General features: G+C 40.3%; 2 protein-coding genes across 44 annotated transcripts in view; one reads left to right on the top strand and one right to left on the bottom strand.

Annotated features, from left to right (window-relative positions):
* Positions 1 to 1,681, bottom strand: part of SMG7 (SMG7 nonsense mediated mRNA decay factor) — a 92,150-nt gene extending 90,469 nt beyond the window's left edge. For 12 of the 42 annotated variants that reach the window (XM_082702899.1, XM_082702905.1, XM_082702895.1 and 9 more), the window contains exon 1: positions 468 to 1,192. Coding sequence is in view for 14 of the 42 variants with exons in the window: in XM_082702905.1 (XP_082559031.1) it covers positions 468 to 496 (29 nt within the window). In the remaining 28 variants the exon portion in view is untranslated. Of the gene's footprint in view, positions 1 to 467 lie in introns of all 42 variants that reach the window. The other 30 variants (XM_082702883.1, XM_082702885.1, XM_082702916.1 and 27 more) reach the window with 10 other exon arrangements.
* LOC309849898 (uncharacterized protein) lies at positions 1,498 to 27,236 on the top strand (the record flags this gene model as incomplete). Of its 2 annotated transcripts, XR_014303978.1 has the most annotated exons (4): positions 1,498 to 1,918; positions 2,081 to 2,258; positions 3,236 to 3,368; positions 27,127 to 27,236. XR_014303978.1 is itself a non-coding variant. In XM_082702940.1 (2 exons), 2 exons carry the CDS (start codon positions 1,498 to 1,500, stop codon positions 2,155 to 2,157), a joined length of 498 nt encoding a protein of 165 aa, XP_082559066.1. In that variant the 3' UTR covers positions 2,158 to 2,475. The 2 variants fall into 2 exon arrangements, 1 of the variants encoding a protein (XP_082559066.1); XM_082702940.1 differs by lacking the exons at positions 3,236 to 3,368; positions 27,127 to 27,236 and having other exon boundaries at positions 2,081 to 2,475.
* Between the last annotated feature and the right edge of the window lie 693 nt (positions 27,237 to 27,929).

Below are 27,929 nucleotides of genomic sequence, written 5' to 3'. Positions count from 1 at the left end.
AGGTGTGCAGACTTCCACCTCGTCCTCTCCCCATGCATCGCCCCAACCAATCCCACACCCTACACCACACAATGTTACCCCCACCACCGGGATCAGACTCCACGCCCACCTCCACTCGGGGTCGCCGCCACCTTCTCCCCCCTCCCCCACCCACGTCCCCCGCCAGCGAGCCTGCGACCCTGGGGGCGCGCGCGCACACACATTCTCACGCTTCCCTAACCTCCTTCCCGGCACCAGGACTAGCAGGCTACGCTGGAACTCAGCCCGGCAGGAGGGGGCTAGGCACCCGAGAGTGTGCCCGCCCCGCCCCCTCCCGCGGACCCCCTCGCAGCCCCCGCCTCCCCGCCGGGGAAGGAGAGGACACAGCAACTCCCCCGCCACCCCGACACACCACCTCTGTGGCTGTTGCTCCGTGCCCCAACCCTCGACCAGCTCTCCCCACGTACGGGGCCGACCTCTGCACTCACCGGAGATACTGCGCGCTCTGCAGGCTCATCCTCCGCCGCCGCGTCTTCCCGCGAAGCCTCTGTGGGTCTCTCAGGCTCCTCGAAGCGGCCCCGCGGCACCGCGGGTGCTGGCGGCCGCCGCCATCTTCCTCTCCTCCGGCTCCTCCTCGCTCGGCGGGGGGGTGGGGGTGAGTGAGGCGAGGGGGAGGGAGCGGGGAAAGCTGCTCTCGCCGCTGCTCTGGCCCGTGGGGCGCAGGGACACTCCGACCCGGGAGGGGGGAGGGGGAGGGAGAAGGGAAGGGGGCGGGGGGAAAGAGGAGGGAGAAGCAGAGGAAGGAAGTGGAGGTCCCTCTCGCGAGATTTCAGTGGCGCCCGTCCCTCCGGGTGACTTCTGCCTCTCTGTAGCGCTCCCTTTTGGGATCGGCTAGCTGTGAGGCCCCTGTGCGGCTGCTGAGCGGCCTGCTGGAGGCGTTCGGCGGCTTCCGGCTAATCCACCCCTCTCCCGCGCGAGGGGGCAACCCCAGCCTCACCGGGAACATCGAGCCCAAATGAACCAGGAGTTACACTCAAAGTCTTCCCCCGTCTTTCCACTCCACCCGATTTCTCGCTTCCTTTTTCCACTCCTCCACTTTTCCCTACCGGAAACGCTGCCCCTTCCTCCTACAGTTCCGCCCGCCAGTCCCTCAACTCTAGTCTTCCCTCGCGGCCCAGAGAGTGACGCTAAGGACCCCCTCCCCTTTTCTGGGGGCCCCACCTCCAGCACGCCTGGAGACTGTTGAAGGGGATGGGGTGGAGCCCGGGGAGGAAGAGAAAGGAAACCAATCGGATTGGATCAGCAGCTGCCATGGCAACTGGAGGCTGTGGTTGTATTGTCATAGTAACCACTGTGTGCGGACCGGGTGACCCTCCCTTGGCGAACGGATTCCGGGGAAAGTGCCCAGGGTTCCCCCTTGGCTTCCCTTCCGCCTGAAAGCCTCCCCCAGGTTGGGAATCCGGGTGATCTCCTGGGCGGTGAAGTTCATTTCCTCTTCCCTTTCCCCTGCCCGCAACAATGGGGGACCCCGAGGCATTCACCGTGGGCTTTTCCACCCGCCTGCGGGCGGGAACCACCTCCAGTTTCCTCTCAGCGCCGGGCGTGAAGAGGGGCGGGCCTTGGAGGAAGACGCCCGGCCTGAAGGCCCGCGAGCTGCGGACGGGAGCGCCGAGGGCGAGGCGGCGGGGCGAGGTCGCGGCGCGAAGCTGCGAGGCGGGAGAGGGGTTTCCCCAGGACTGCCTCGGGCTGGGAGAGGCGGGATCCCGCCAGGACGGGGTCCCTGAGGGAGGAGAACGGCACACGACGACCCAGATTCCTCTCCTGCCGGGAGAGACCTCGGACTTTTGCCGGCGGGTCGACCCCTTGCCGAAATCCTCCGAACCGCCGCCCGCTCGCCCTCGGCGACCGCGCCACCTCCTGCTGCGGGGAGGCCGCGCGAGTGCGTGTGGGAACACATCCTAGCACACTTGGCGAGGTTTTCCAGCATTTAGAGCCAGGGACGTGGTGAAACGCCCACGACTGCCGTCCCTCTCGGAGGCACCCCGCAGTGGGGGTCCCACTGGGTTACCCGAGGCCGACCTCCCGGTTCCTCCCTCTGCAGACTTCTCTGATGGGTCCGCAGCGTTTCGGAACTCGTCACTCTGTATCTCCTGGGTCCGAGAGAAAAACGTGGGGTAAAATAGTATCAACGAGAACCTAGAGGCTGACGGGAGCTTCCGAGGAAAGACATTGAGGAAAAGGATTTTCATTCTTCAAACCCATCTTTTTGAAAGCATTAGGTGTGTTTTGTGTCAGGTTTGGGGCTAAAAAGCAGAAATAAAGAATAGGGTCAATAATACTGTGGAGTGTGAGAAGTGGTGGTCATTCGCATGGCTTAAAGGACTTATTGGACAGTTTACAAATCCTATTTTCGATCTGTATACCCAAGCACTTCAGGATGTATAACCGTAGAACCCCCACCCGACCCGCGGAACGCAGCCCACACTAGACAGTTAAAATCAGCATTTTAATGGGCTGTTCTGGTTTGGCTGGGTTTGGGAAACTGCTTCCTGCTGTCTTCCATGCTAGAAAGAGGCACTTTCCAGATCCTTCCGTGAGACCACACCTGTTACAAGAGTAGACCAATGTCTGTTTGGAACCTCACGTATACAGGTTTGGAGGAAAACGAAAGGACAGGCTACTCTGAAATAAATCCCAAGAAGATTATCATTAATGACACAGAACCGGAACTATGCCCTGTCCCTCCTGCTGCCATAGCCTCCTGTGATGTGGTGTGAAGCGTGGTGATTGCAGCTGTACAATGCCCCCCTGTCATCCCTCCCTGCACCGACGCGCCACCCACTCACGGAAAAGAGAGCCACCTAGCGAAAGATTGTTCTCATCTCTGGTGTGGATACTTCTTTTCCTTCAACTCTCGAGCCCAAGGATGGAGACGACTGCCACCTAGTTCCTAAAATACCCTGAATCTCTTTCCTGAAATGTATTAGATCTTTTAAAAAGATTTTAGCCAGAATACAAATTTTATGTTAGGTTAAAAAAAAAAAATTACTCCCATAGTAATCATCACAATAACACCTTTTCTGTCTGTGGCTTACAACTCCAATAGACAGTATTGGAGCAAATGTCATGACACTCCTGGCAAGGGATCTAGGAGAATTTACTATCTTCTCATTTCAGAAACGAGGAAACTGGGATCAGAAAGATGAATCCTTTCGTTGTTTTTTTCTATAAACATTTACTAAACATTATATTTCAGGCACTGTCCAGGTTACTATGGATACCATGGTGAAGAAAACATGATCCCTGTCTTGGAGAAACCCACATTCTTGTAGAGAGAGCAAAGAGCAGAGAAGTGATAAGAATGCTGTATGGTGGGTGCAGTAATTAAGGTAAGAACAAAGTACTTTAGGTACACAAAAATACAAATAATCTTTATATTTTATAGCAGTCTTCCCTAAGAATTGTATAGAATTTGTCAATAGTTTCACCGTGTCCCTACAAACTAGGTAGAAGAGTAACATCAATGCCAATCCTGAAAATAACTTTTGGAAAATCAGTAAAACTCAGAATACCCAGAATTTACTTATTGCTTAATGTACATTTACCATTCTCACCTCTTTCTACTGCCTCCCCATCAAAAGACTTGTAGAATACAAGCATCCTTATGCAATCGCTTTTACTCACTTTTTTTCCCTTGCAGATATAAATTACATCTAAATGGAAAAAAAAATTTTTTGAAGAGAAACTCTTACTTTGTCTAATCCTACCTGATTTTAAGGGTATTTTTGTTTGTGGCTAAGTGATTTTGTGGAAAGATTATGAGCCAGCAGACCTGAGTGTGCATTCCAGCTCTGCCCTCCCAGTCTCTAATCTTCAGCTTCTTCCTTGACCAATAGCGAAACATTACCTTTTCAGGCTTCCTGTGAACTTTAATGATGATGTATATGACTAAGTATAACTGACATATAACACTGGTACTTGATAAGTGTTCATTTTCCTTTTGCCCTCTTACTCTTTTATATCAAGCTAAAAGGAATAGAACTACAGTGTCTTAAAATTGTTGTTTTAAAATGGTAGCTTATCTATTCTTTGTTATACTCATAGGTCTGACCACACACCCAAATCTATTCTTATTCAGTGCTAAAAAAAAGATTTCCTTATCCATGACTTTGACCACAGAAAAGAATACAATACCAGGGGGCACCTGGGTGGCTCAGTCAGTTAAGCATCTGCCCTCAGTTCAGGTCATGGTCCTGGGGTCCTAGGATCAAACCCCATATAGGGAGCCTGCTGCTCCCTCTCCCTCTGCCACTACCCCTGCTTGTGCACTCACATGCACTCTCTCTCTCTCTCTCTCTCTCAAATAAAATCTTTAACAAAAACAACAACAAAAAGAATACAATATCAGGACATTGTAGGTCAGATTCTGGAGGGTTGCAACTTTTAAATAACTTTTTATCACTAAAAATAGCCTAATATGGGGCACCTAGATGGCTTAGTTGGTTCAGCGTCTGCCTTTGGCTCAGGTTGTGATCCCAAAGTCCTGGGATTGAGCCCATCATTGGGCTCTCTGCTCCCCAGGAAGCCTGCTTCTCCCTCCTCCACTCCCCCTGCTTGTGCTCCCCCTCTCTCTCATTCTGTCAAATAAATAAAATCTTTAAAAAAAAAAAAAAAAGCCTTATGTAACTGCATTTTGGCCCAAGTAAACAAAGTATCCAACTTTCAACCACACAGCAAGTACTTGCTGAGAAGCTGCTATTAACATTCCTACCAAATTTACCCAGAGCTTTGGTAACCTGATAATTAATACATAGGAAGCCTCCTCCCTTTTTTTATAATAACAGACATCTCACCTGACCCATGAAATCATAACAAACACTAATTTATTTTAATATTTAGCCTACATATTCTGAATGTGTCCAAATCAGGTGCACAATTAGGTACTTAATACATGTGTTTCTATTTTGATGAGTAGAGTGATTTATCAACTGCAGTATTCAAGTATACAGTGTATGTGAAGCCAGTTGGTACTGTCTTCAGTAACATACCTCAGGCCATGGAGCTGAATGATTTAACCAAAAGAATGATTCATTCTCTTCAAATAATGAGTCAGATACAAATTGACATTTAAACTCAGGTCTCCTATTGCTCAAGATTTCTTAGGCCAAGGGTCAGCAGCCTTTCTCAGTTTGCCAAGTATATATTCATTCACTCCTGAGCAGGAGTCGTTGAGCCTGAAGAACAGTCAGGAAGTCTTATAGCCCGAGATGCTAGAGAAGAAACTTGTGGTTTGGAAGGCAGTGAGGTAACAGAGAATGGTGGTCAGAGCTCATTCTCCTTTTCCATTCCTAATATTTACTAAGGGAAACTTTTTTTTTTTTTTTTAATTTGACAGAGAGAAAGAGAGAGGGAGAGATCACAAGTAGGCAGAGAGGCAGGCAGAGAGAGAAAAGGGAAAGCAGGCTCCTCACTGAGCAGAGAGCCCGATGCAGGGCTCAATCCCAGGACCCTGGGATCATGACCTGAGCTGAAGGCAGAGGGTTAACCCTCTGAGCCATCCAGGCACCAGAAGGAAACCTTATTAATCTTCAAGAATTTTTCCCAATTCCCAATTAGAAAATACCTTTGGGAAAGAATCACACCTTAAAATCTTATCTGCTAATTTAATGGACATAGACCATCTGGAGAAAACAAGAAATGCTCATAGGGAAAATTGAGGAGTATTAAAAAAAAAAAAAAGGAAAATTAAAACCTTAGCCTCTTAACAGTCTATATTGTCCAAGGGCCTTACTGTTCATGGATATCTTTACTACTCAAAGGACAATACTTCTGACACCATCTTGGTGTCCCTGTATGAAATCAATATGTTTCATATCAAAATCTGTTGTATTACCCAGAAGCTGCCATTTTTTTTCTTAGAACACCCAACTAAAAGAAAAAAAAATTAATATTTTATAGTCTGCACTTTCCTAATTTCCTAATTTATATAAGACTAATATTGAGAACAGAGAATGTGAAACAATATTGTCATTTGCTCTTCTTCAGAACCCTGGGAAACTACATGTGCACACATACGCACACGCACACCTTCTTCCTCTTCCTGTCTTTAGTATTTTACCACCTCTATCTGAAATTCAAATTAAGATATGATATAGATGTAAAGCAAATAAACTCAGGATGTAAGTTCATCACTTCAAGATATAAGGATAGGGACGCCTACGTCTCAGGTCATGATCCCAGGGTCCTGGGATCGAGCCCTGCATCGGGCTCTCTGCTCAGCAGGGAACCTACTTCTCTTCCTCTCTCTGCCTGCCTCTCTGCCTACTTGTGGTCTCTGTCTGTCAAATAAATAAATAAATAATCTTAAAAAAAAAAAAAAGATATACTAAGGATATATACCCACCCAAGCGCTGTTCGGCTTTGCTTAACTATTCTAGGGTCTTTTCCATTCTTAGAAAAATTCTACATATCAGAAATATAATAAGTTTGTCCTGTAGTAATAAAAAAATTTCTTAATATCATTGGATTACTAGATATAAGAGCACATTCCAGAACAAATTAAACAGTAAGTTAATATATTTTTATATTCTACATTTTAGTCATATTAAACTTTTTTTTTTTTTAAGATTTATTTATTTATTTATTTGACAGACAGAGATTACAAGTAGGCAGAGAGGCAGGCAGAGAGAGAAGAAGGGAAGCAGACTCTTTGCTGAGCAGGGAGCCCGACGTGGGGCTCGATCCCAGGACCCTGGGATCATGACCTGAGCCGAAGGCAGAGGCTTTAATCCACTGAGCCACCCAGGTGCCCCGTCATATTAAACTTTTTAAGAACTTTTATTTCCTGGCTTAAATTCTCCATTGGTTTTTCATTACCCTTCGAATAAAGTTTCCAATCCTTAGGATGACGTATATGATCTGGTCCTTGCCTGCCTCTTCTCTAACGTTTCCTGGCAACACCACTCTTGCCACATTGACCTCCTCTTAGGTTCTTCAGTAGGTAGCCTTCCTTTCTACACAGACTTGACACAGCTGTTCCCTTATTTCTCCTGGACCACTCTTCTCCCTTCTCTTGCTTCAAGCCTAAATTTCATCTTCTTTGGAGAAATCATCTCTACCCACCCCCAACCCCAATCAAGCTAGATTAGCTATATCTATTACATATTCCCCTGGTACCCTTCCCTTCTTCATGGCATTTGTCATATTTCTAATTCTTTTTGTTCAGTGTTACCTCCAATTGGCTGTAAACTCTGTAAGGGCAGACACAGGGACGGCTTTGCTCACTCTCCTAATAGGGTGCCTGATACAAGGGGGGGGCTCAATAAATGTTTGTTGAATCAGTTAATCTTGGGTAAAAAATAGAAACAAAAAAATAGAAAAATAGAAATCTGGACCATGACTTATGTTCCTGACAATGGAATATAAAAGCAATCCCTAAGCAATAAGAAAAGAACTTCAACCCATCTGCGGAATTGAAATCCGCTATGATATTTAACAAGATGAAAGTTTTAATTAAATGAAATTTACTTGGGCAATGAGTAAAGAGCATACTTACATGATTATGGAAAACCCATCAATTATCTCGGCCACTCATACTTCAACATAGGAAAAAAGTCTTCAATATCCAAATCATTTTTATTTAACTTTTGTCTGATTTGAGAATAGGGAAAACAGCCAACCCTTTCGTTGTGAGACAAAATTAAAAAAAAACACTGCTGGATGGCAGGAGAGAGAAGAAGCTATTAACCAATTGGTAAATAGGAGAGAAAAATTAGATCTAAAAATTCAGAAAGAAAATGGAATCGGTGTATAGCATGGAAAACTCAGTGCCCTTTGTGTCTCTCACCAGAAAAGTATCTATAGATTTTGGGCATTACTGTTTTGGTTTGGTTTGGTTTTCCTCCTGTGATGGGATAGGGCTAAATAAATTGAATGTAAGTTTGTTATGGAAAGGGCCACACGCAATTTCACAGTAAATGGTAGATTTAAATTGTTTCTGGAGGCAGATTCTCCAAGTTCAGTTAGATAGTGTATGTATCCTACCTAGCAGTCCCTGGCACCTTGTAGGCACTCAGCAGGTGGTGCTGCTGTTACTCACTCAACTTCATACTCTAATTAATGTGGGTTAGACTCATTAAAAAAAAAAAAAGTAGAATCACTTTTGTAGAGAGAAACGAACTAGCACACTGCCTCGAAATCATATGACCAGTTGTATCATATGACCAAGTATAAATTGCCAACAGGGAAAACAGCTTTCATCTACTTACAGAGGATGTCTCAGTTCATTAGCAGTTTTATGTTGGAATGAGATGAGATCCAAGATCTGCCAAAGCTGAAGAGGATAAGGAGGCTAATAAGGAGCAAAACCAACTGCTTATGCTTTCCCCAGCCCTCTTTCAAACGGACATCTTTGGAAGGGCTCTCTGGCTCACTCTCTCACTCTCTCAACCATTGGCTGAAAGCTTTCTGTTATATACCTCTCCTCCCCCAAGAGATCCACTCCTTTGTCCAAGAGGACATGCATCGTTTTCGTGTTTTAACAATGGTCCTGTGGTGGAATCAGGCCTATAGTGCAGCCAAATATTAGAATGCACTATTTCTAAAATGTAAGCAGCAGTGGCCTAGATGTTACAGGAAGTTATTAGCTATAGCAAGAAGTCAAAATTAATTTTGTGAGTATTTGTGGGACAGCCAGATTTTAGCATTAAAGCAAAATGGGAATCTTAGGTGGAGTTATGAGTTTTGGGTCTATGAGGAATGTTCAGCTGATGATCAGTTCTTATCTTTCACTGTTCTTTCAAGACAAACCTGAATCTAAACCAGTACTTCACTTCTGGAAACCTTAATCTGGATATATCCAGATACTAAGGAGACAGTTTGTTATGTTATGGCTCCTCTAGAATTTTAGTGTTTAGTTATTTATTCTTTCATTCATTAAATCTTCAGAAACATATTGATGGGGCTTCTAGGTGGCTCAGTCACTTAAGTGTCTGCCTTCACCTCAGGTCATGATCTCAGGGTCCTGGGATTGAACCGCATGGCAGGCTTCCTGTTCAGCAGGGTATCTGCTTCTCCCGCTGCCTCTGCCCTTGCTTGTGAGCTCTCTCTCTCTCTGTCTTTCTCTCAAATAAGAAAAAAAAAAAAACAAACCACCATATTGAGAATTTTCTGTGTGTTGGATCATACGCTCATCACTGGGATAGAGCTGGAGAACAATAGTCTTGCGGTCAGAGTTTGAAGTTCAGAAGACAGTTAAGGAAAAGAGCAGTTATATTATAGATGAATGTGTGGTAGAGGTCTTTGGAGCCATTCCACCATAAGATCAAGTGTAGGCATACAAGCAGATAATCCACGTAAGTGTCCCTGTCAACTACAAAGACCCTCAGAATGAGATTTTGCAGAGTTTACTGTTTCAAATTCTATTCTAGTAATACATATAATTCAACTGTCCGGAAAAGTAATGGAAAACTGTAGCCAAAAGCATTTGAGACCAAAGTATATCTGAAAGATACAAAACTGTATATGTGAAGTATAACCACAGAATAGAGTTGCATAGAAAAATGGTCAGAAATACAGTAAAATACTAATAGCAATTGCTTCTGTGAGATGAACTGTTTATGGGTGGCTTTATTTCTTGTAATTTTTCAACATCTCCCACCAACCAAAGAGTAAAGTAGATTAGGTGGTGGTTGTTGTGATTATTGTTAGGAGTTTCATTTTTCATCATTGTTTTTAAAGAATGGCTGAGCTATCCACCACATTACAGTAGTTCAAAAGTGACATTGGAAATTGAAAAGGAGATAGATGAAAGATAAATGTAATAGCTTCTCACATCCTGGTGATTTGAAAAAAGATCTTATTATCCACAATTCCTTAGGCATTTCCTAAGGCTCACCCTTATGCACTCTCAGGTGCTGATACTTTCATACAAACAAAAACTGATGGGGATGATGGTCTTTGATTGTATCATTGCTGACCAGCTTCAGTAATTTGGGGTCTCATGGGAACCATCACTGCCTGAGAAAGATGGAATGCCCTAGATGGGACTCACAGAAAAATCATTTTAAGTAATAAGAATCAAAAATTAAACCTTTGCTGGGACGCCTGGGTGGCTCAGTTGGTTAAGCAGCTGCCTTCGGCTCAGGTCATGATCCCAGCGTCCTGGGATTGAGTCCCACATCGGGCTCCTTGCTCCGCAGGGAGCCTGCTTCTCCCTCTGACTCTGCCTTCCACTCTGTCTGCCTGTGCTCGCTCTCGCTCGCTCTCTCTCTGACAAATAAATAAATAAAATCTTAAAAAAAAAAAATTAAACCTTTGCTTAACCCTCTGCCTTCTTTTACCTTTAGATTACTCTTCTCCTCTCTCAACTGTCAGGTCACACCTCTGACCCCTCCCAGTTATGTAACAACCACATTTCCTCATTTCTCTGGAATGTCACCAGTCAGGAATCTCAACATTTGTGCTTTTTTCCCCCTTTTTTTTTCTTTTTTTCCTTCTCTATTCATGGGTGAGAAAAAGAGAGGCAGGAAAACTGAATTGAGAAAGAAGCAAGAGTAGGGAAAGAGAAAAAGAAAAAAGAAGACCATAAAGTCTGGAGGAGGAGGAAGAATTGATGGGTGAGCAAGGAAGTACACAGCCTAGTGGTAGTAATAGTTCTTAGACACCTTCCTATGAGAATCTACTTTCCACGAGAGATAATTAAGAAGGGATTAGATTCCCAGCCTGTGTTAAACACAGGAAAGGGACTTGGTGATCTCTAGACTGTACTTCCAGACTCAACAATCTCGTCTTGCTGAGTGGGACAGGTCTGGTCTTGCTGCCTATAACCTGTGACAGTTGGACAGGATTCCATATAATGATCCAAGTCAAGGAAGGTGGTATACGCTTTAAGAAATTGTGTATTGGCATTTTAAAGACTGATATTTTCCAAAACAAAAAGTATCATCTGAATTTGGCCTGTTAGTGCAACGTGGAATGTCACCCTACTCTCACCCATTTAGGGAAGAGTGAAAACAACATTTAAAACAACAATTCAGGGGAGCCTGGGTAGCTTGGTCATTTAAGCATCTGACTCTTGATTTTGGCTCAGGTGATGATCTCAGGGTCATGAGATGGAGCCCTGCATCAGGTTCTGTGCTCAGCACAGAGTCTACTTGAGATTCTCTGTCTCTCTCTCCCTCTGTCCCTCTCCCTCAGGAGCACACTCTTTCTCTCAAATAAATAAATAAAATCTTTTTAAAAATTACATTAGAATAAATAAAACAACAAAACATTAGAGTTCAGACAGTTATTAAACTACTATATACTCTGAAGAAATTCCTTTTTTACATCTCAGGTAACTGAGATCAAAAGGAACCTTTTAACTAAATCTAACAATTTCTTGTAAGTTTTTATTCTTTCGAATTTTATGTTCCATTGGGCAATATGAGTCATATTTTCTTTGCTTAAACTATTTTTTTACCTTGAATCTAATGATAAATTTTTAAAAATTTTATTGCCTAACCTCATCTTTGATTCATTATATTGTTATAGCTCTAGTGATACTAATAATGATTGGCTATAAACATTCCTTAAATGGAAACATAATGACAAGACCTGGCCACTTATTGAATGTGAGGGAGGGAGGGGAAGAAATCGAGGAGAATCCCAGGTTTCTGCTTGGGAAACTGAATGGAAATAGAAAACATAAGAAATCAGTTGGAGAGATGTGTAGATGTGAAGATTAGAATTTGTTTTAGACATATTGAACTTCAGTTGTCTGGGGTTGAAAAAGTTTTGTGGATCTGGAGAATACAAGAAATTGAAGCCAGAATTGTAGATTAGAAATTACCAGGATGCAGATGATAATTGGAGTTACTTGAGGGGCTTCAGAAAACTTGCCTGTGAAAATGAGAGAGTTAGGACAGGCTTTGTCTTATAAAGAGGTGAAAGACTTCAGCAAGAAAGGATCCAGGATTGAAAACTAAGAGATAAGAGAGGCCAAGCAGACAGGAGCATGGCTTCTGAGGAAACCGGAAAAGACAGATTTTCAGGACACAAGGGCAGGAAGGGGAAATCTCTTTTCTAGTAGAATAATAATGAAATTGTAATTGTGGGGTTTCCCTCCCATTACTCTCACCCCTCTCTCTCTTATCTCATGCCCCTGTAGATTTCAAAACTTCAGGTTACAAAATCACGTAGATGAAAAATCCAGGACAAAGACTGATGATTTAAGAGTAAGGCTTTCAGCACCAGAATATATTAAAAAATTCCTCTAATTGCATACAGAAAATCAGAGAGAAGAGCAAAAAACAAGGAGACTTTGTACTCTGCCTCCCACCTGAAACCAGAAACCCTGAGGAGATTTATAGATATTCTAAATCGTTTTCTGGCATTTGAGAATAGAATAAAAACCTCAATCCCCATTGCTATATAAAGCCAAAGAAAGTAGCAAGACCACAATGGCACAGGAAAATAATTAACAGTATTATGAACTCATGCTTTGAATTCCTACATCTTCTCCAAAAACTTCAATCATAAAAACATTTTTTTTAATTAAAGACATCTCTGGGTTCATTAACAAGATAATTTTCTCTGGATATCCGTATTGAATGAGCTACACAGCTGGGTTAGCTGGGTTAGGGAGGATAGAATTGTGGCCCTGATGTGGGTCTGAAAAGCAGGTAGGAATTGGCTGGGACTTTGAATCCTTTGGAGTAATGGAGAGCAATGGCACCCATACATAGTATGGCCCTTTAAGTTAGACTCACAGTGGAACTGGGATTTAGGAAGAGCTATGACTTGCACCCTGAGCTAGAGTTTAAAAAAGAAAATGAACAAATGAATAAATGTACCACCTGCTGCTTATCCCCGGTAGTGGAAGGAAGCAGAGAAGTCAAGACTTGTGCCAGTCTGCCTTCCTGCTCTCTTCCGCAATATCCCTGAAGAACAGGAGCCCTGAGACACCTAGTGCTGGACTGGGGGTAGGGGCTGGAAGTCTTGGGATCTCCATGGGGGCTACACTACTTGATGTGGAGTAGATAGAAAGAAAGCTACCACTTAAGATGAGCTGCAAATTACAATTTGCACACTAAGGCAAATTAATACAAAAAACATAGTGCACCCTTCAACTTAATTTTTGTTTAATTGATCTGTTTCTAATAAAGATATATTTAAAGTTCCCAATATACTTGATGATCTTCTAATTTTTTCCTGTAATTCTGTTGCTTTTAAAAACTTTCATAGTTACAGGGTTAGCTAGATAGAACTTCTTGGTGATTTTTTACCTTTTTAAATTATTTTCATTTTTTTAATAAGGATTTTTCTTTATTTATTTGACAGAGAGATCACAGGTAGGCAGAGAGGCAGGCAGAGAGAGAGAGAGGGAAGCAGGCTCCCTGCTGAGCAGAGAGCCCGATGCGGGGCTCGATCTCAGGACCCTGAGATCATGACCTGAGCCGAAGGCAGAGGCTTAACCCACTGAGACGTACAGACACCCCAATTTTTTTCATTTTTAATATGATGTATTTTTTTAAGATTTTATTTATTTATTGGACAGACAGAGATCACAAGTAGGCAGAGTGGCAGGCACAGAGAGAGAGGAGGAACCAGGCTCCCTGCTGAGCAGAGAGCCCGATGTGGGGCTCGATTCCAGGACCCTGGGATCATGACCTGAGCCGAAGGCAGAGACTTTAACCCACTGAGCCACCCAGGTGCCCCTGTAATTTTTTTTTTAATCATTATGTGATGTCTCTTTGTTAATATTTATTTGCTTTAAACTATCCTGTTTGATACTGATATTCCACTCCAACTTTCTTTTGGGTTAACATTCACACACTTCTTTTCTTTTTTTAAGATTTTATTTATTTGACAGACAGAGATCACAAGTAGACAGAGAGGCAGGCAGAGAGAAGGGGGAAAGCAGGCTCCCTGCTCAGCAGAGAGCCTGATGCAGAGCTCGATCCCAGGACCCTGAGATCATGACCTGAACAGAACGCAGAAGCTTAACCCACTGAGTCACCCAGGTGCCCCCATTTTCTTTATTAGCAACCTTTCTGTTACTTTATTATTGGCAGATTTATTGTAAACAGCATGCACCTGGGTTTTTGTTTTTTAAACCTGACAGTCTCTTTATTAACTGGGAAGTTGAATTTGTATGAGTATGATCTACTTGAAATTCTCAGTCATTCCTACCAAGTACTTTTGATTTTTTGTTAACAATGCTTTCTCCTTGGTTTTTTGTTTGTTTGTTTGTTTGCTTTTCCTGCCTTTGTTAGATAGGAAACTATTTTTATTCCTTTTCTTTTATCTCTGCTGATTTGGAAACTACAGATTATATTTTATCTGTGCTATAAGCAGCTACTCTTAAATTCTTTTTTTTTTTTAACTTTTTTTTTTTTTTTAAGATTTTATTCATTTATTTGACAGAGCGAGATCACAAGTAGGCAGAGAGGCAGGCAGAGAGAGAGGAAGGGAAGCAGGCTCCCTGCTGAGCAGAGAGCCCGATGCGGGACTCGATCCCAGGACCCTGAGATCATGACCTGAGCCGAAGGCAGCGGCTTAACCCACTGAGCCACCCAGGCGCCCTACTCTTAAATTCTTAATGAACATGTAACCATTTATTTTCCTAACAATTTATAGTTTTTTAAATACAACTATCTTACTGTATAAATAAGACTGTATTTTAGCTACTAAATGTATTGGGCAGTTATTGGTATCAAAATTTTAGTTCCATATATATTAGAGCATAACATAAAACAGGCACTATATAGGGGTGCTTAGGTGGCTCAGTCAGTTGAATGTCTGCCCTTTTGATGATCTTGGAGTCCTAAGATAGAGCCTTGTGTCTCAGGCTCCCTGCTCAGCGGGAGTCTGCTTCTCCCTCTCCCTCTGCTGGTCCTCCCTTTCATGCTCTCTCTCTCACTTTCTGTCTCTCAAATAAAGAAAATCTTTGAAGAAAAAAAAAAAAACAGGTACCACACAATCAATGCGTGATTGGATTTATTGATCTAATTTCTCAATTTTTATACTTAACATTTGTTTAATATCACACTTTCATTTTGAATTCACTCTTCGCTGATATACATGCTTTATTCATTCAATAATAATTTGTGATTAGTAAATTCGACTTTGAAGGAAAAGTTCTCTATTTCATCATTATTCTTACATAATAGCTTAGCTAGGTTAGAAAACTATGATGCCAGTTATTCTCCTTTCAATGCTTTGAGATATTACTACAGTGGCTTCTAGTATTTATTGTTATTGATGAGAATTCTGGCATCTAATTGGCATTCTTTTATGAGTAATCTATGTTTTCCCTTTGGTGGCTTTTGAAATTTTCTCTTCATCCTTAATGTGAGGCATCTTCACTATAGCACATCTAGGTATGAATTTTATTTTCATTGTTTTGCACCAAATATTCACTTTCATTTCAAGAACTTTAGGAAATTCTCAGTATCATCTCCCCAAATATATCTTCCACCATTCCTTCTATTCTCTCTTTCTGACTTTGCTAATTAGGTGCATCTTTAATGTATTCTGTCTGTGTGTTGCTGTGTAACAAATCACTCTAAAACGTAGTGGCATGAAACATTGACCATTTTATTATACTTACAGATTCTGTATGATGGGAATTCAGGGATAGCATGACTCAGCTTCATGATGTTCAGTGTGTCAGAGGAAAAGATTTGGACAGTGGTAGTCATATGAGTGACTAGGGCTTTTGTTTTGTTTTTCTCCACTGCTGTGTCTAGGCTACAGTGACAAAGGCTGGACTCTTCTGGAACTGCAGGTTAGAGTACCTATACACAACTTCTCTGTGTGATTTAGGTTTCCTCACATTGTAGTAGCCATCTTATATCTGTGTGAAAAAATGGATGTCTGTATATATTTGTAAATACATAGAATATCATGGAAGGATGTTTAAGAGATTAATAATAGTGATTGCCTTTATTGAAGAAAATGGGATCACTGAGGGATGTAAAAAGGACAGAAATATGCTTTTAATGTTATACTCTTTTGTGCCCTTTGCACTTTATATCATGTGAATGTATTATCTAATAAAAAATAAAAATTAGAGGGTGGCTCAGTGGGTTAAGCCTCTGCCTTCAGCTCAGGTCATGATCTCAGGGTCCTGGGATCGAGCCCCACATCGGGATCTCTGCTCAGCAAGGAGCCTGCTTCTCTCTCTCCCTCTGCCTGCCTCTCTGCTCACTTGTGATCTCTCTCTCTCTCCCTCTCTGTCAAATAAATTAAAAAAAAAAAATCTTTAAAATAAAAAAATAGTAAAAATAAAAATAGAAATCCCCAGCCATGCAGACAGCCATTTATTTATTCATTAAATGTAAAAAGATACTGCCCCATGCTTGATGTTACAAATGAAACACTGCACCAGCAATTCTAGGACTTTTGAAAAGAAATACATCACACAGTCAAGCATGGCTTCTTAATTTATTTTAAGTAGGCTGCACACCCAGCACCTGAACTCAGGACCCTGAGATCAAGACCTGAGCTGAGATTGAGTCAGACACCTAATCAACTGAGCCACTCAGGTGCCCCCAGTATGACTCCTTCAAGTAGAGCATCAGATTACAGATTGAGTCCCCTTCATGTAAAGACCATGAATGACTCTCAATGGTACAGTCTGTGAATCTTTAAAGATCCATCTAACCCAAAACATTTCCTCCTGCGATCTTGCTCCAGTTCTGAAAACCCCTACCTTGAACTTTTTTTTCTAGGGTAAAGGTATATTTTCAACAAGCCCCGTTAATGCTGCACGTATGTAACCTGGCTAGCCTGGTGACAAGATGGGTTTATTCACAGGTTCTCTTTAGCAGAAAGTTAACCGAGGAAACAGGTTGGTTTTGGTGGGAGGGAGTTAAAAAACTCTGATGCATGCAATCCTCCAAAAGATCACACCCTTGATATTTGCCACATGAGAGTTCCTGCATAGTAACAGGCATAATGAAAGAACTGAGCTATTGGGAGAAATTGAGAAAAGCATGCATCTTGATGGAGTACCAAATACAAACCTCACCTAGTTTTTATGAAACATCTGGCTATATGGTAGGGTGATGCTGTACACAGAAATTACAGGAAGATCAAAAGTCACAGTAATTAATTTGAAAAAAGTCACAGTAATTGAATATAGGTTGACAATACTTACATGCCTCAGTGGTTTTTTTTTTTTTTTTTTTTTTTGAGCTATAAGAGTAATATAATCTGTTATAAGATGGTTTCCTATACATCATCTTACCCCAATATTAATCAATGTATGTCCTGAATAATGCTAGCCTCTTTGGATCTTTATAGATGTTGTTAACATAATGTATTTCATGATTAAAAAGTTTTAGCAACAGTAGTTTAAGCAGGATTTTCTTCTTGGTGAGACTTCTCAGAGCCTATAACATGCAAGTATATATTTCCCCAAAAGAAAAAATATATATATTATGCAATGTGCTCAAAATTATCTTCCCACAGAACCCAGTTTTAAAATCACAGCACACATTATAGACTAAAGTTATGTAGGACACTTGGGAAGAGCTGATCCTTTCTACTTTTCTCGTGGTCTCTGTTCCTATTGTGATAATCACCTTCATCTTATGTAACCTGACCCTCCCCTGAATCATTACACATCCTGGCATTATGATGTTCATACTTGGAAAATGATGATGACATCAAAAGCAATGATGACCTTCATGCAAGGTCTTCCTTACCACTTGTTATTACCTTATCCCTAGATGTACCAGCATGAGGTTCTGCATTTTCTGAGGCAATTGCAGTCTGTAGCAAGACTCACAGAGGTCTGTGCCAAATAGGAGCAGACCTGAATGCAGTGTCTCCCTGTCCGTGTAATCCTGCCCTTCAGTTGTCATGATGCTCTCTGTAATCCAGTCTCGCCTTCCCTTAGGCCTCAAAAATTGGGTCTCAGCCTTGGCCTTAGGCCTCCCTGAAGCAATGATAGTGACTTTTATACCTTTCCATGTTTGACTTAACTGAATTCCAAATTCTTCAAAGCTAAAATTAAATTTCATTAGAGTTAGAAACCAGGCCATTAGAGTGCTACCCATCTCTGGCCAACATATTCTCCAAAGGTAGGAGACAACAGTAAGCGGTGGCACCACTGATTGTGTTCATCAAGACAGCCTGATTATATATTAGTAAAACCAAACTAGGGGTTACTCCATCTGTAATGTTCATCTAAACATTTCATCTCATTCAAAAGAATAATCGCAAACCTATCTTTAAAGAGCTTTGAAAGATCATTTATCTTCACCCTAGTCTTAAAGAAGTAGCAAAGTAGTAAATCACACCACATAACTAGAATTTAATTAAAATCCTTATTTATTTCCCCAAAGCCCCACACCACAGAGCAGCTGCTGTCCAAATAGCCCTTCTTTGCTTTTCAGTCCTTTCCCTCCTCTCTCATTACCCTACTTCCTGTGTCCTCTTCCTCTTCCTTCCATAGCTTCTCTACTGTGGGTAATTTCTTATCTTTTTAAAAATTAGTGTAAATCACTTTAGCTTCTCTAGTTCTTTCTATTCCCTTATCACCCTTTTCCCCCCATTACTTTCTCCCACTTACCCCATCAACTCAACAAGGAAGCTGGGAGAAAACCAAAGTGGAGGAATATTCTTACATGTTAACACTCTTACTCTATTATATACTATCTAATAAATAATATGTAACATATGTATCTCATGTATATAATACATTATATAATATGTCCAGCAAAGCCTTAATATAACAGTACTTGCCCGTTACAGCCTGCCCTGTAAAATTGCTAGATCAATGCACCAATGAGGTATTTTTTGGTGATTTCCAATGACTAGTTCTCTTAAAAGTTCTTGCCCTTTACTCAGTTCCACAGCAGAGCAAATGTTCTAAGAAGTTCTTGAAAAATTGTGTAACTGAGCTGTGTAAGATTAAAACAAATGGACAAACTATTCCGATATAGGTCATTCGTAAGAATAAAGCTGCCTATCTATCACCTGCTGGAAGGTCTGAGCTCACATGGAAAGACCATTTTATGTCTTCCTTGTGCTAAGCAAGATAAAGAAACCGTTGAGTAGGAGCTAGGTCATCTGCCTCCCACTGCTTATCACAGTCATCAGAGCTATCTCTTAGCTTAGAAGTTTCATGTCTTTTAAATGGATTCCATGTTCTCTTTTCTTCTCTACAAACCAAGACTTTGCTAACCATCCCACCTTTGAGCAAGTTTATACATCCTGTGTGTGTGTAGGTTTGTGTGATACTTCTCAGCTTATTATTTTTTGACTTGTATATCTGATCATTTCCTGGACAAATGCTTCAGATGTAAACTATACAAAAACACATATCCAGGCTGAATTTAAGATTTTAGAATCAGAAGTAAGAATTTCAGAGAAACTAAACTTGAAAAAGAATAGAAAATGTCAGCATATACTCCCCAATCCTCCTGCTGCTTGATCTTGGTCAGAGTAAAATCAGGATTCAGTGGTGAAGACCACATCCTGTTACCATGGAAATTATTGTACTGTCACAAATTTAGTACTGTGACTTCACGGTGAAGAGGAACAGATGGTCTGGAAAAGAATGGAGGCCTAGGGTTAGCAAAATTGTTTGGTGAATAAGCTATCTTAGATCCCTTCTGGAAGTAGGTAAAAACATAACTAATAAGCAAAAACTACTTCACTGGAGCTTTACAAAAGCCTTGAAGCAAGGAGTTTAGCCAGGGTAAAACTATAAAGCTCTTTTAGAGAAAAACAAGCATTTTACTGTAGGATGAAGCATAGGTAGGAATATAATACAGCTTATAGTAAGTCCATATTCCAAGGTTACCCTTTTACTCTTGGGCAGCTTCTCACTTGACTACTGTTGAAGTAATATCTAGAGACTTCAGGACCAGCAGTAAGGCCCACACTTGGCCGCACTTTCATACTGTCCCATTTTTAGATATTTCTGCCTTTAGTGTTGATTTGATTCCTGCATCCCAGGTCATTGACTTCCAAACAGCCACAAGAACACAAGCATGGGTAGCGGGACAGGAGGTTGACAGCCTGCTTGGGGGCTGTGTAGCTAGCTCATCTTGCCTCGGGGGTCACAGCCCACATCCAGTTCTTGACCATGCAGGCTGGCATTCTAGAAACCAGTTTCCACAGATTGTACGATAAAACCAAAGTATCCCAGCAACTCAAAAATTGACCAAATAGTAATTTTTAGAACTGTCTGCCTAGTCACTTTCCATCATGATATTGTTCATTTAAAGGGCAATGAAATTTCCCAAGCTTATGAATGCCACTAAAATCACTCATCCTAAAAAACACACTTTACTTAGAGACAATGAGAGATTTCCTAACACTAGCACCCTCTGGGGATGATTACTAAGTAAATTAACTAACAGAAGCTAACAGCTAGTGTGTGCTAGCCAAAATGATTAGAAATTTTTATTTTTTAAATAACTTCAGATTTACAGAACAGTTGGAGATATACCGAGAGCTCGTGGATATCCTTCATCCTGCTTCCGCCAATGTCAACCGGTCACGTAACCACAGTACAAGACAGACACTGAAACTAACATTGGTACAATACTATAAACTACAGACTTCACTCTGATTTCGCCAGTTTTTCCATCAATGACCTTTTTTTTTTTTTTTTTTTTTGGTTCTCAGATCCAGTCTATGTTACATTTAGTCATTGCATTTAAGTTCCCCTTCAATCCAGGATAGTTTCTCTGTCTTTCCTTGTCGTTCATGACCTTGATAATTTTAAAGAATATTGGTCAGGTATTTGGTAGAACGTCCCTGAATTGAGGTTTTTCTGTTATTTTCTCATGACTAGACTGAGCTTATGGATTTGAGGAAATGACATCACAGAGGCAAACTGCTCTTTTCATCACATCACATGAGGGAGGGGTACATGATATCAATATGACTTACTACTGATGATGTTAACTTTGGTCATTTGGTTAAAACGGTGTCTGTCAGGCTTCTTTACTGTAAAGTTACTGTTTTTCTCTTTCTATGCTGTTTGTTAGAATAAATCAGTAAGTCCAATCCTCATTTTAGGAAAAGGGAATTAAGCTTCACCTCCAAGAAAGACAATTATCAAAGAATTTGTGGGCACATAAACGTTTCAACCATTACAATAACTAATAAATATCTTTTGGTGAGATATTTTGAGGCTGTGCATATATTCTGTTTCTAATTTTAAGGGATCTTGACTGCAGCAGTTATCACTGTGGTGTGCTGATGGTTATTTTCAATATCCCTGATTCCTTCTACATTTATTATCTAAAATTCTTCTGTAAGAAAGCTACACACACAAAAGAAAGCTACACATGCCTACCACAACTAATTTATTTATTTTCCTTACTTATTTATATCAGTATAACCTCATCGGCATTTATTTTATTCTTTGAATTATAATCCAATGCTATAACTATTTATTTTGTTGTTTGGATTGTTCCAATTTCAGCCTTGGGAGTAATTTTAGGTTGGCTCCTGTGTCCTTTTCATATGCCCTGTACAAGAAAGAGTTAATATAGGTTAGAAGCTGCTGTGTTTAGAAGGGTCTGCCTGCAAGGTCGTCCTTGGATGGCATCTGGGAGCTTGCCCTGTGAAAGGTTCCCCACCCTGATAAGAAAAGTTCTCTACACTGCTGAGGTTCTTTTGTCCACTTAAGGCACTGAACACCCGCTTCCTTCTGAGACACTGGGATTTTGGTAGTTGCCAGGCAAAGGATGGCAACTAGTCCCAAATAAAATTCCTAAGCTAATCTCGAATCTCAAATGGGCTTCCCTAGGAGAAACGTTTCAATGCATGCCACTGCATGGTCACAACCAAAAAAGGAGGCACACCTGGCTTGCCCCATCCTGGGCTGGAAGGGAAATTCTGTGGATGGATTTCTCTAGATTCTGCCTAGTCCCCCTTAATGGTTCACTGTGTAATTTTACTGTGTCATTGTAATAGATTTTAGCCATTAGTGCAAGTAATTCCTGTGAGTTCTGCTAGCATGGCACCACATTTGTTAGTAGTCTTGGATACCTCCAAATATACCCTATCCCTTCCTCCCCCTTCCATCTCTCCCTCCCTCCATTCATGAGCACTTCCTTTCTTTATGGCACTACAAGAAGTTTCCAACTTACATATTTTCCTTGTCCTAGTCACAGAATCAGCCATTTCTTCAAGGAGCCTTTGTTTCTTTTATTGGAGTTTGATACTTAGAAAACAAGGTCTGGGCACTCATGGCTAATGTATATCATTGCTTCTAGGCCCTTTGGCAAATAGACAAGGAAATGTATGTTTGCAGACCCATATATATACGCACAAATTAATACTTATTTCTGTGTCTTTCTACTTGTGACAACACACTCATAGTGAATTCATACTGGTAATCACCAGATTTAATCTAGAACCTGAGAATTCATTCTAGCCTTCTCTGCTTATTTGTAATTTCTTTTTTTTTTTCTTTGACAGTGAGAAACCTAGCTTCCATTAGCTAAAATTTATTGACTTATTTGTTCAACCCTAGTATACATGCAAAGTAGTTTCAGAATTGCTGACTTTTACCCCTGTGAGAACAAATTTACCAATTTACACCCCTTATAGTAAAGCAGCTTTTGCTTTAGTCCAAACACATTTCCAAAGTTACTTAGGTCAGCTCCTTTCCCCCCACCCGTTTCAGATAGGTAGGCTATTTGTAATACAGGTAGATTTCTTAGTCTGCATTCTATCCTGGTATTCCCCCACATCCTCATGCATTTTTAAAATTTGCATATAGTATATTTCACTTTTAGTTTTATAGTAAATTACACCTTGTTAGAATAAGTGTACCATTCTGTGGGTGTTGACAAATGCAGGTGGTCGTGTATCCACCACCACAGTACCACACAGAATACCTTCATCACCTAAAATCTAAACTGTGCATCTCTTTACAGTCAAACCCTTCCCAGCTCCTGGCCACCACCAATCTGGGTTTTCTGTCTCTATAGTATTGCCTTTTGCAGAATGCTGCATAAATAGAATCGTAGAGTGTGTCTTTTCAGTTTGGTTACTTTCACGTAGCAAATGCATTTAAGATTCATCTTTGTTGTTGTGTGAATCCAAAGTTCATATTTTTTTAAATTGCCAAATAATATTCCACTGCGTAGACATATTGCAACTTGTTAATCTGTTCACCTCCTGAGGACATCTCAGTGGCTTCTAGTTTTTGGTAATTATGAATAAAACTTCTACAAATATTCATTTATAGCTTTCTGTATATACAAGTTTTCAGTTCACTTTCATAATTACCTGGGGCTCAGATTGCTGCCCCATGTGAAAAATGTATGTTTAACTTTGTTGAGAAACTGCCAAACTAGCTGTACTATTTTGTATTTCCATGAGCAATGACTGACAGTGGTCGTGCACCATGTATTGACCAGCATTTGGAATTGTCAGTTAAAAAAAAATTTTTTAGCCATTGTAATGAAGGTATCTATTGTGGTTTTCATTTGCATTTCCCTAATGATTAATGACTTAGTCCATCTTTCTATATGCTTTTCTCCATTTGTATTGTTTTCTTTGGAAAAGTATCTCATCTTTTTTTTTTTTTTTTAATTGGGTTATTTATGCTTTGCTGTGTTATAAGAGTTCTCTATATTCTGGCTACAAGTCCTTTACTGGACATGTGATTTGCAAATATTTTCTCTACCTCTATAGTTTGTCATTCTTTTAACCTTTTTTTTTTTTTTTTTTTGCAAAACCAAAGTTTTTCACTTCAGTAAATCCAATTTATTCATTTTTTTCCTTTTATGGATTGTGCTTGTGGTATCATATCTAAATATCTAAAAACTAATTACCAAACCCAAGGGGAGGCAAATTTCTGTATTTTCTTTTGAAAGCTTGATAGTTCTATATTTTATATTCAGGTATATGATCCAGTTTGAGTTGATTTTTGCCTAAGTTGTGAAACATGTGTTAAAGTTATTTTTTTCCTCATTTTCCTGTATATTTATGTTGAAATGTTTTAGCAGCATTTGTTGGAAAGATCATACTCTCTCCATTGAACTGACTTTGCGCCGTGTCAAAAATCAGTTGACTATATATTGATGAATCTGTTTCAGGGTTTTTCTGCTTCATTGATCTATGTGTCTCTCCTCTTGCCAATTCCATACTATTTTGATTATTAGAACTTTATAGTAAATCTTGAGTTGTATGACTCCTCTCTCTGTATATATACTTATATATAAATATATATTTATACATATATTTATTTTTGTTTATATTTATTTACATATTTTATATATAATATCTTTATATAATATATAACTATAAACATACAAATGTATACTTATCTGTAAAATATATGGATGATATATATAAGTAAATATGTTTACATATATTATGTATCATATATATTATTCCCTGGTCTAGTTTTGACATCTCTGTCATATCTGAGTTTACTTATGATGAGGGCTTTGTCCATTCAGCTGCCAACCTAGACATTTTTTTTTTTAAAGATTTTATTTATTTATTTGACAGAGAGAGATCACAAATAGGCAGAGAGGCAAGCAGAGAGAGAGAGGAGGAAGCAGGCTCCCTGCTGAGCAGAGAGCCCGATGCGGGACTCGATCCCAGGACCCTGAAATCATGACCTGAGCTGAAGGCAGCGGCTTAACCCACTGAGCCACCCAGGCGCCCAACCTAGACATTTTAAATGCGTTATCTCAGAGTTTTCAAATGCATCTGTAAGTTCAAAAAGGATTTTAAAAATCTTGTGTCTATATTTTATGATCATCTAATATGAGATTATTCTGGATCTTGTCATACGGTGTTAGTCCTAATGTTTGTTTCTAGCTGAGTTTGTACCAGTGAATATCTAAATTAACAGCGTATAATATTTAATGAGTGGAAAAGCATGTCACACTCCTGTAAATTTGCATGTCTTAAAGTCAAAACAGCAATAATTTTCCTGCATAACTACTGTTGTAGTTATGTTAAATAATTTTACCAGTTATGTAGATAAAATTAAGCTTTTGCAATGATAATAATAGCTGGAAAGATATTGTCATAGAAAAATAATTTGACTTAAGTTGTTTAATAACTTGAATTTTGGGGTAAAAATGATGATGATGATTTAGTGCCAGCTAAAGCGTAGTGCCAGCTGACCTAGTATGTAAATTTCTTATTTGCATTAAGTGAAAGTTAAATTATGTCATGCTACCTCTCTTTCTCATGCAAAAGAAGTGCCTCTAGTAGTTTAAATAGAGGAATAGGAGAATTAATCTGCACCATCACAGTTTCATACTGCAAGTGATATACTGCTTCAATATTGTCTTTGTCAACCCAATTTTAACAGATTATTAGCCGAAGTATGATAGTATGAACTTAAAAAAGAATTTTATATTAACTAGTATTTTTCCCAGAATTGTATTTTTGAATAATGGACAGTTTAATGTTGGATTTGGAGTTACAAACAAATTCATTGTTTAAAATGGAAAGTAATAGCAATAACAACAGCCTGAAATTTAGCCACTCAGTTAAAAATCAAATTAAGTCAACAAGTGGCAGAAAACAGAAGGAACTCTCATTGCCCTCTCTTCCTTATTTGGAATTGGCAACGTCAACCCGAGTCCTTTGAGCAGAAGCAGCCCTCCCATGTATCTCATAAGGGGGCAAAATCGATAATGGGACCAGGGCACCTGGCAAAGGAAGTGGGACCTAAAATTCATCTAGAGGAAGAAATATCTTTCTAATTTACACAGAGATGTCAAATGGGGTAAATGGCACCCTAGCTGAAGAATCCTTTCCTTTGCTAAGTTTGTTGTATTAGTCAGGATACATACAGCTGCAAGTCAGAGAGTATGTGACCAAGAGTACATTTATCTGGAGATAAATGGTTCCAGGGTTGGGAAGTGTCTCGATGATGCCATTAAAGATTCTTTTTTTAAAAAATCTTTCCACTCTGACATCCTTGAGTGTTGAATGTTTATCTTTGGATGGTCATCTGATGGTAACAAAATTGCTGTTACAACTCTAAGACCACATCTTCATACAATTTTATCAAACCCCCACCTCTGTTTTAATCAGAAATAAAAATTATTGGCAGAAGTAAATCCATCCTCCCACCTGAGCCAATTTCCCCTCATGTATTATTGGCCCGAACTGGGTCACATAGCTACACTGGCTTTGAAGAGAGGTGGGAATGACTGCCTGAAAAAAGGAAGAGAATTGGCAACCAACAGTGTCTACCACACCCATAAAAGAAGAGGCTCTTTTTTACTTTCTGTTTCAAAGGCAAGGTCCAAATCTAGTAAGTAAAAAGCATCTCAACCACCCTTCTCTTTGACTGGAATTTTTCTTGAATCGCTTTATAATCTTTATACTATCACATTCATTCAGACTAAGTAGAAAGAAGGTAAGTCTTAGTTAGTTTGAAATAAAAATAGTTATAGAATAATTTTAGTAACTTGAATGTCTATCACTTTAAACCACGTCTTCTCAGGAAAAATTGGGCTAGCTGGCCAAGGTCAAGAATGAATCATTCAGATAAGCTGTAAGGAATGAACATTCTTTGTATACAATGGATCTACCAAGCTTCTTAAACATTTCTTTCTGCAACCTTCGTTAGCATGTGTATTTTTTGTGTACACAGGATGGAGGAGTGGTCGATCAAGGGAGCAACTAAAGGAAACATAGGCAAATTAATACAATTTTGGCTTTTCAATTTAATTTCCTAAATTATGAGGAATCTTGGTATTTAGGGAAATCCTATTTGCGACTCTAAGACAAGAAATCCGTCAATAGTCAAATAACTACTGCCTAATTACATGTAGACATGGATTTATACATATTAAGCTTTAAGTTATATTATTCTCAATAGTATTCACATCTCTCATAACAAAAGTTTTTATGGAAACTCTTGTTTTTATGCTCCCCAAGCAAGACACTTCCCTGCCCCCACACACATACCTCAAACAAATATACCAAACCCCGCCTTAAACTTAGAAAAATTCCATCTTAGGAAAGAAAGGAAGAAAAGAAAAAGGCCCATCTTGTCCAAACTTGCTTATTTTTTCCTTAGAGGTGCTGTTAGGAAAAGGCGTGAGCAACCTTCATTCTTCCCCCCTCTGGTTTCTGTTCCCAAGATTGAGAAATTAAAGCTGATTTAGGTCATTCTCTTGTGAAAAGTGCTTTCTTTTCTTTCAGTGTCCTGGGTTTGCTGAGGAGCACAATGGTAAGAGAACAGAGAACAACGTTACAGCCTCGAAGGCAGTTTCTTATTCATTGTGTTGTGAAACTGCCTCCTTTTCAATAGCATACATTAATCCACATTATGGCTCCTGCATTTTTCCAGAGAGGCTGAGAAAGTGAAAGACCCATCCTTTCTAATTATACAAAGTTGGATTACTTCAGAGAACCCTTTTGGTGCCATTTAGTTGAGGAGAAGAATCCTTTGCTATTCACAAGTAACAGTTCCTCTACGGGATGAATTTGCTCACATCCTCTTGGAGACCACCTCAACGCATGGATAGCCTTGAGTCATGGGTCGATAGGAAGATTTTAAAGCATTTTTACCAAAATCAGCCGGTGGTTTCCTTCTTCAGGAAGTCTTCCTTAAAAGAGCTGTCCCCTGAGATTAAGAGATCCTCTAAGTAGGAGAGCTTTCAAAGACCAGGTGAGCCAGAAAACTTTGAAAGTCTCACAGCTGAAGTGGAAGGGAGGCCTCAGCTGAGGAGGGCTGGTGTGAGAGGAAGCAGAGCAAAGGTGCTGGTGATTATCAGCAGTGAGTACTGTCTTACCTACCCCATGTATCACTGGAATTCCAGCTCTGGGGACTCTGGCTGGCAGTTGCTTCTGGATAGGTTAGTGTGCTCAGCCTTTAGCTAGAAATGTCACTGGGCTGGCATAGTCGGCTGGCATAGCCTTCCATCTTTTTCTAGTCCTAGATATCATGTTTGAGAGCCAAAAGACCCTTACCTACTTCACTGTCCTGCAGTTGACCAAGAAAG

The sequence above is a fragment of the Mustela nivalis genome (assembly GCF_964662115.1).
Source record: "Mustela nivalis genome assembly, chromosome: 16".
Lineage (NCBI taxonomy): Eukaryota > Metazoa > Chordata > Mammalia > Carnivora > Mustelidae > Mustela > Mustela nivalis.
Note: the sequence above shows the minus strand (reverse complement) of the source record. Positions and strands in the feature narration are given on the sequence as shown.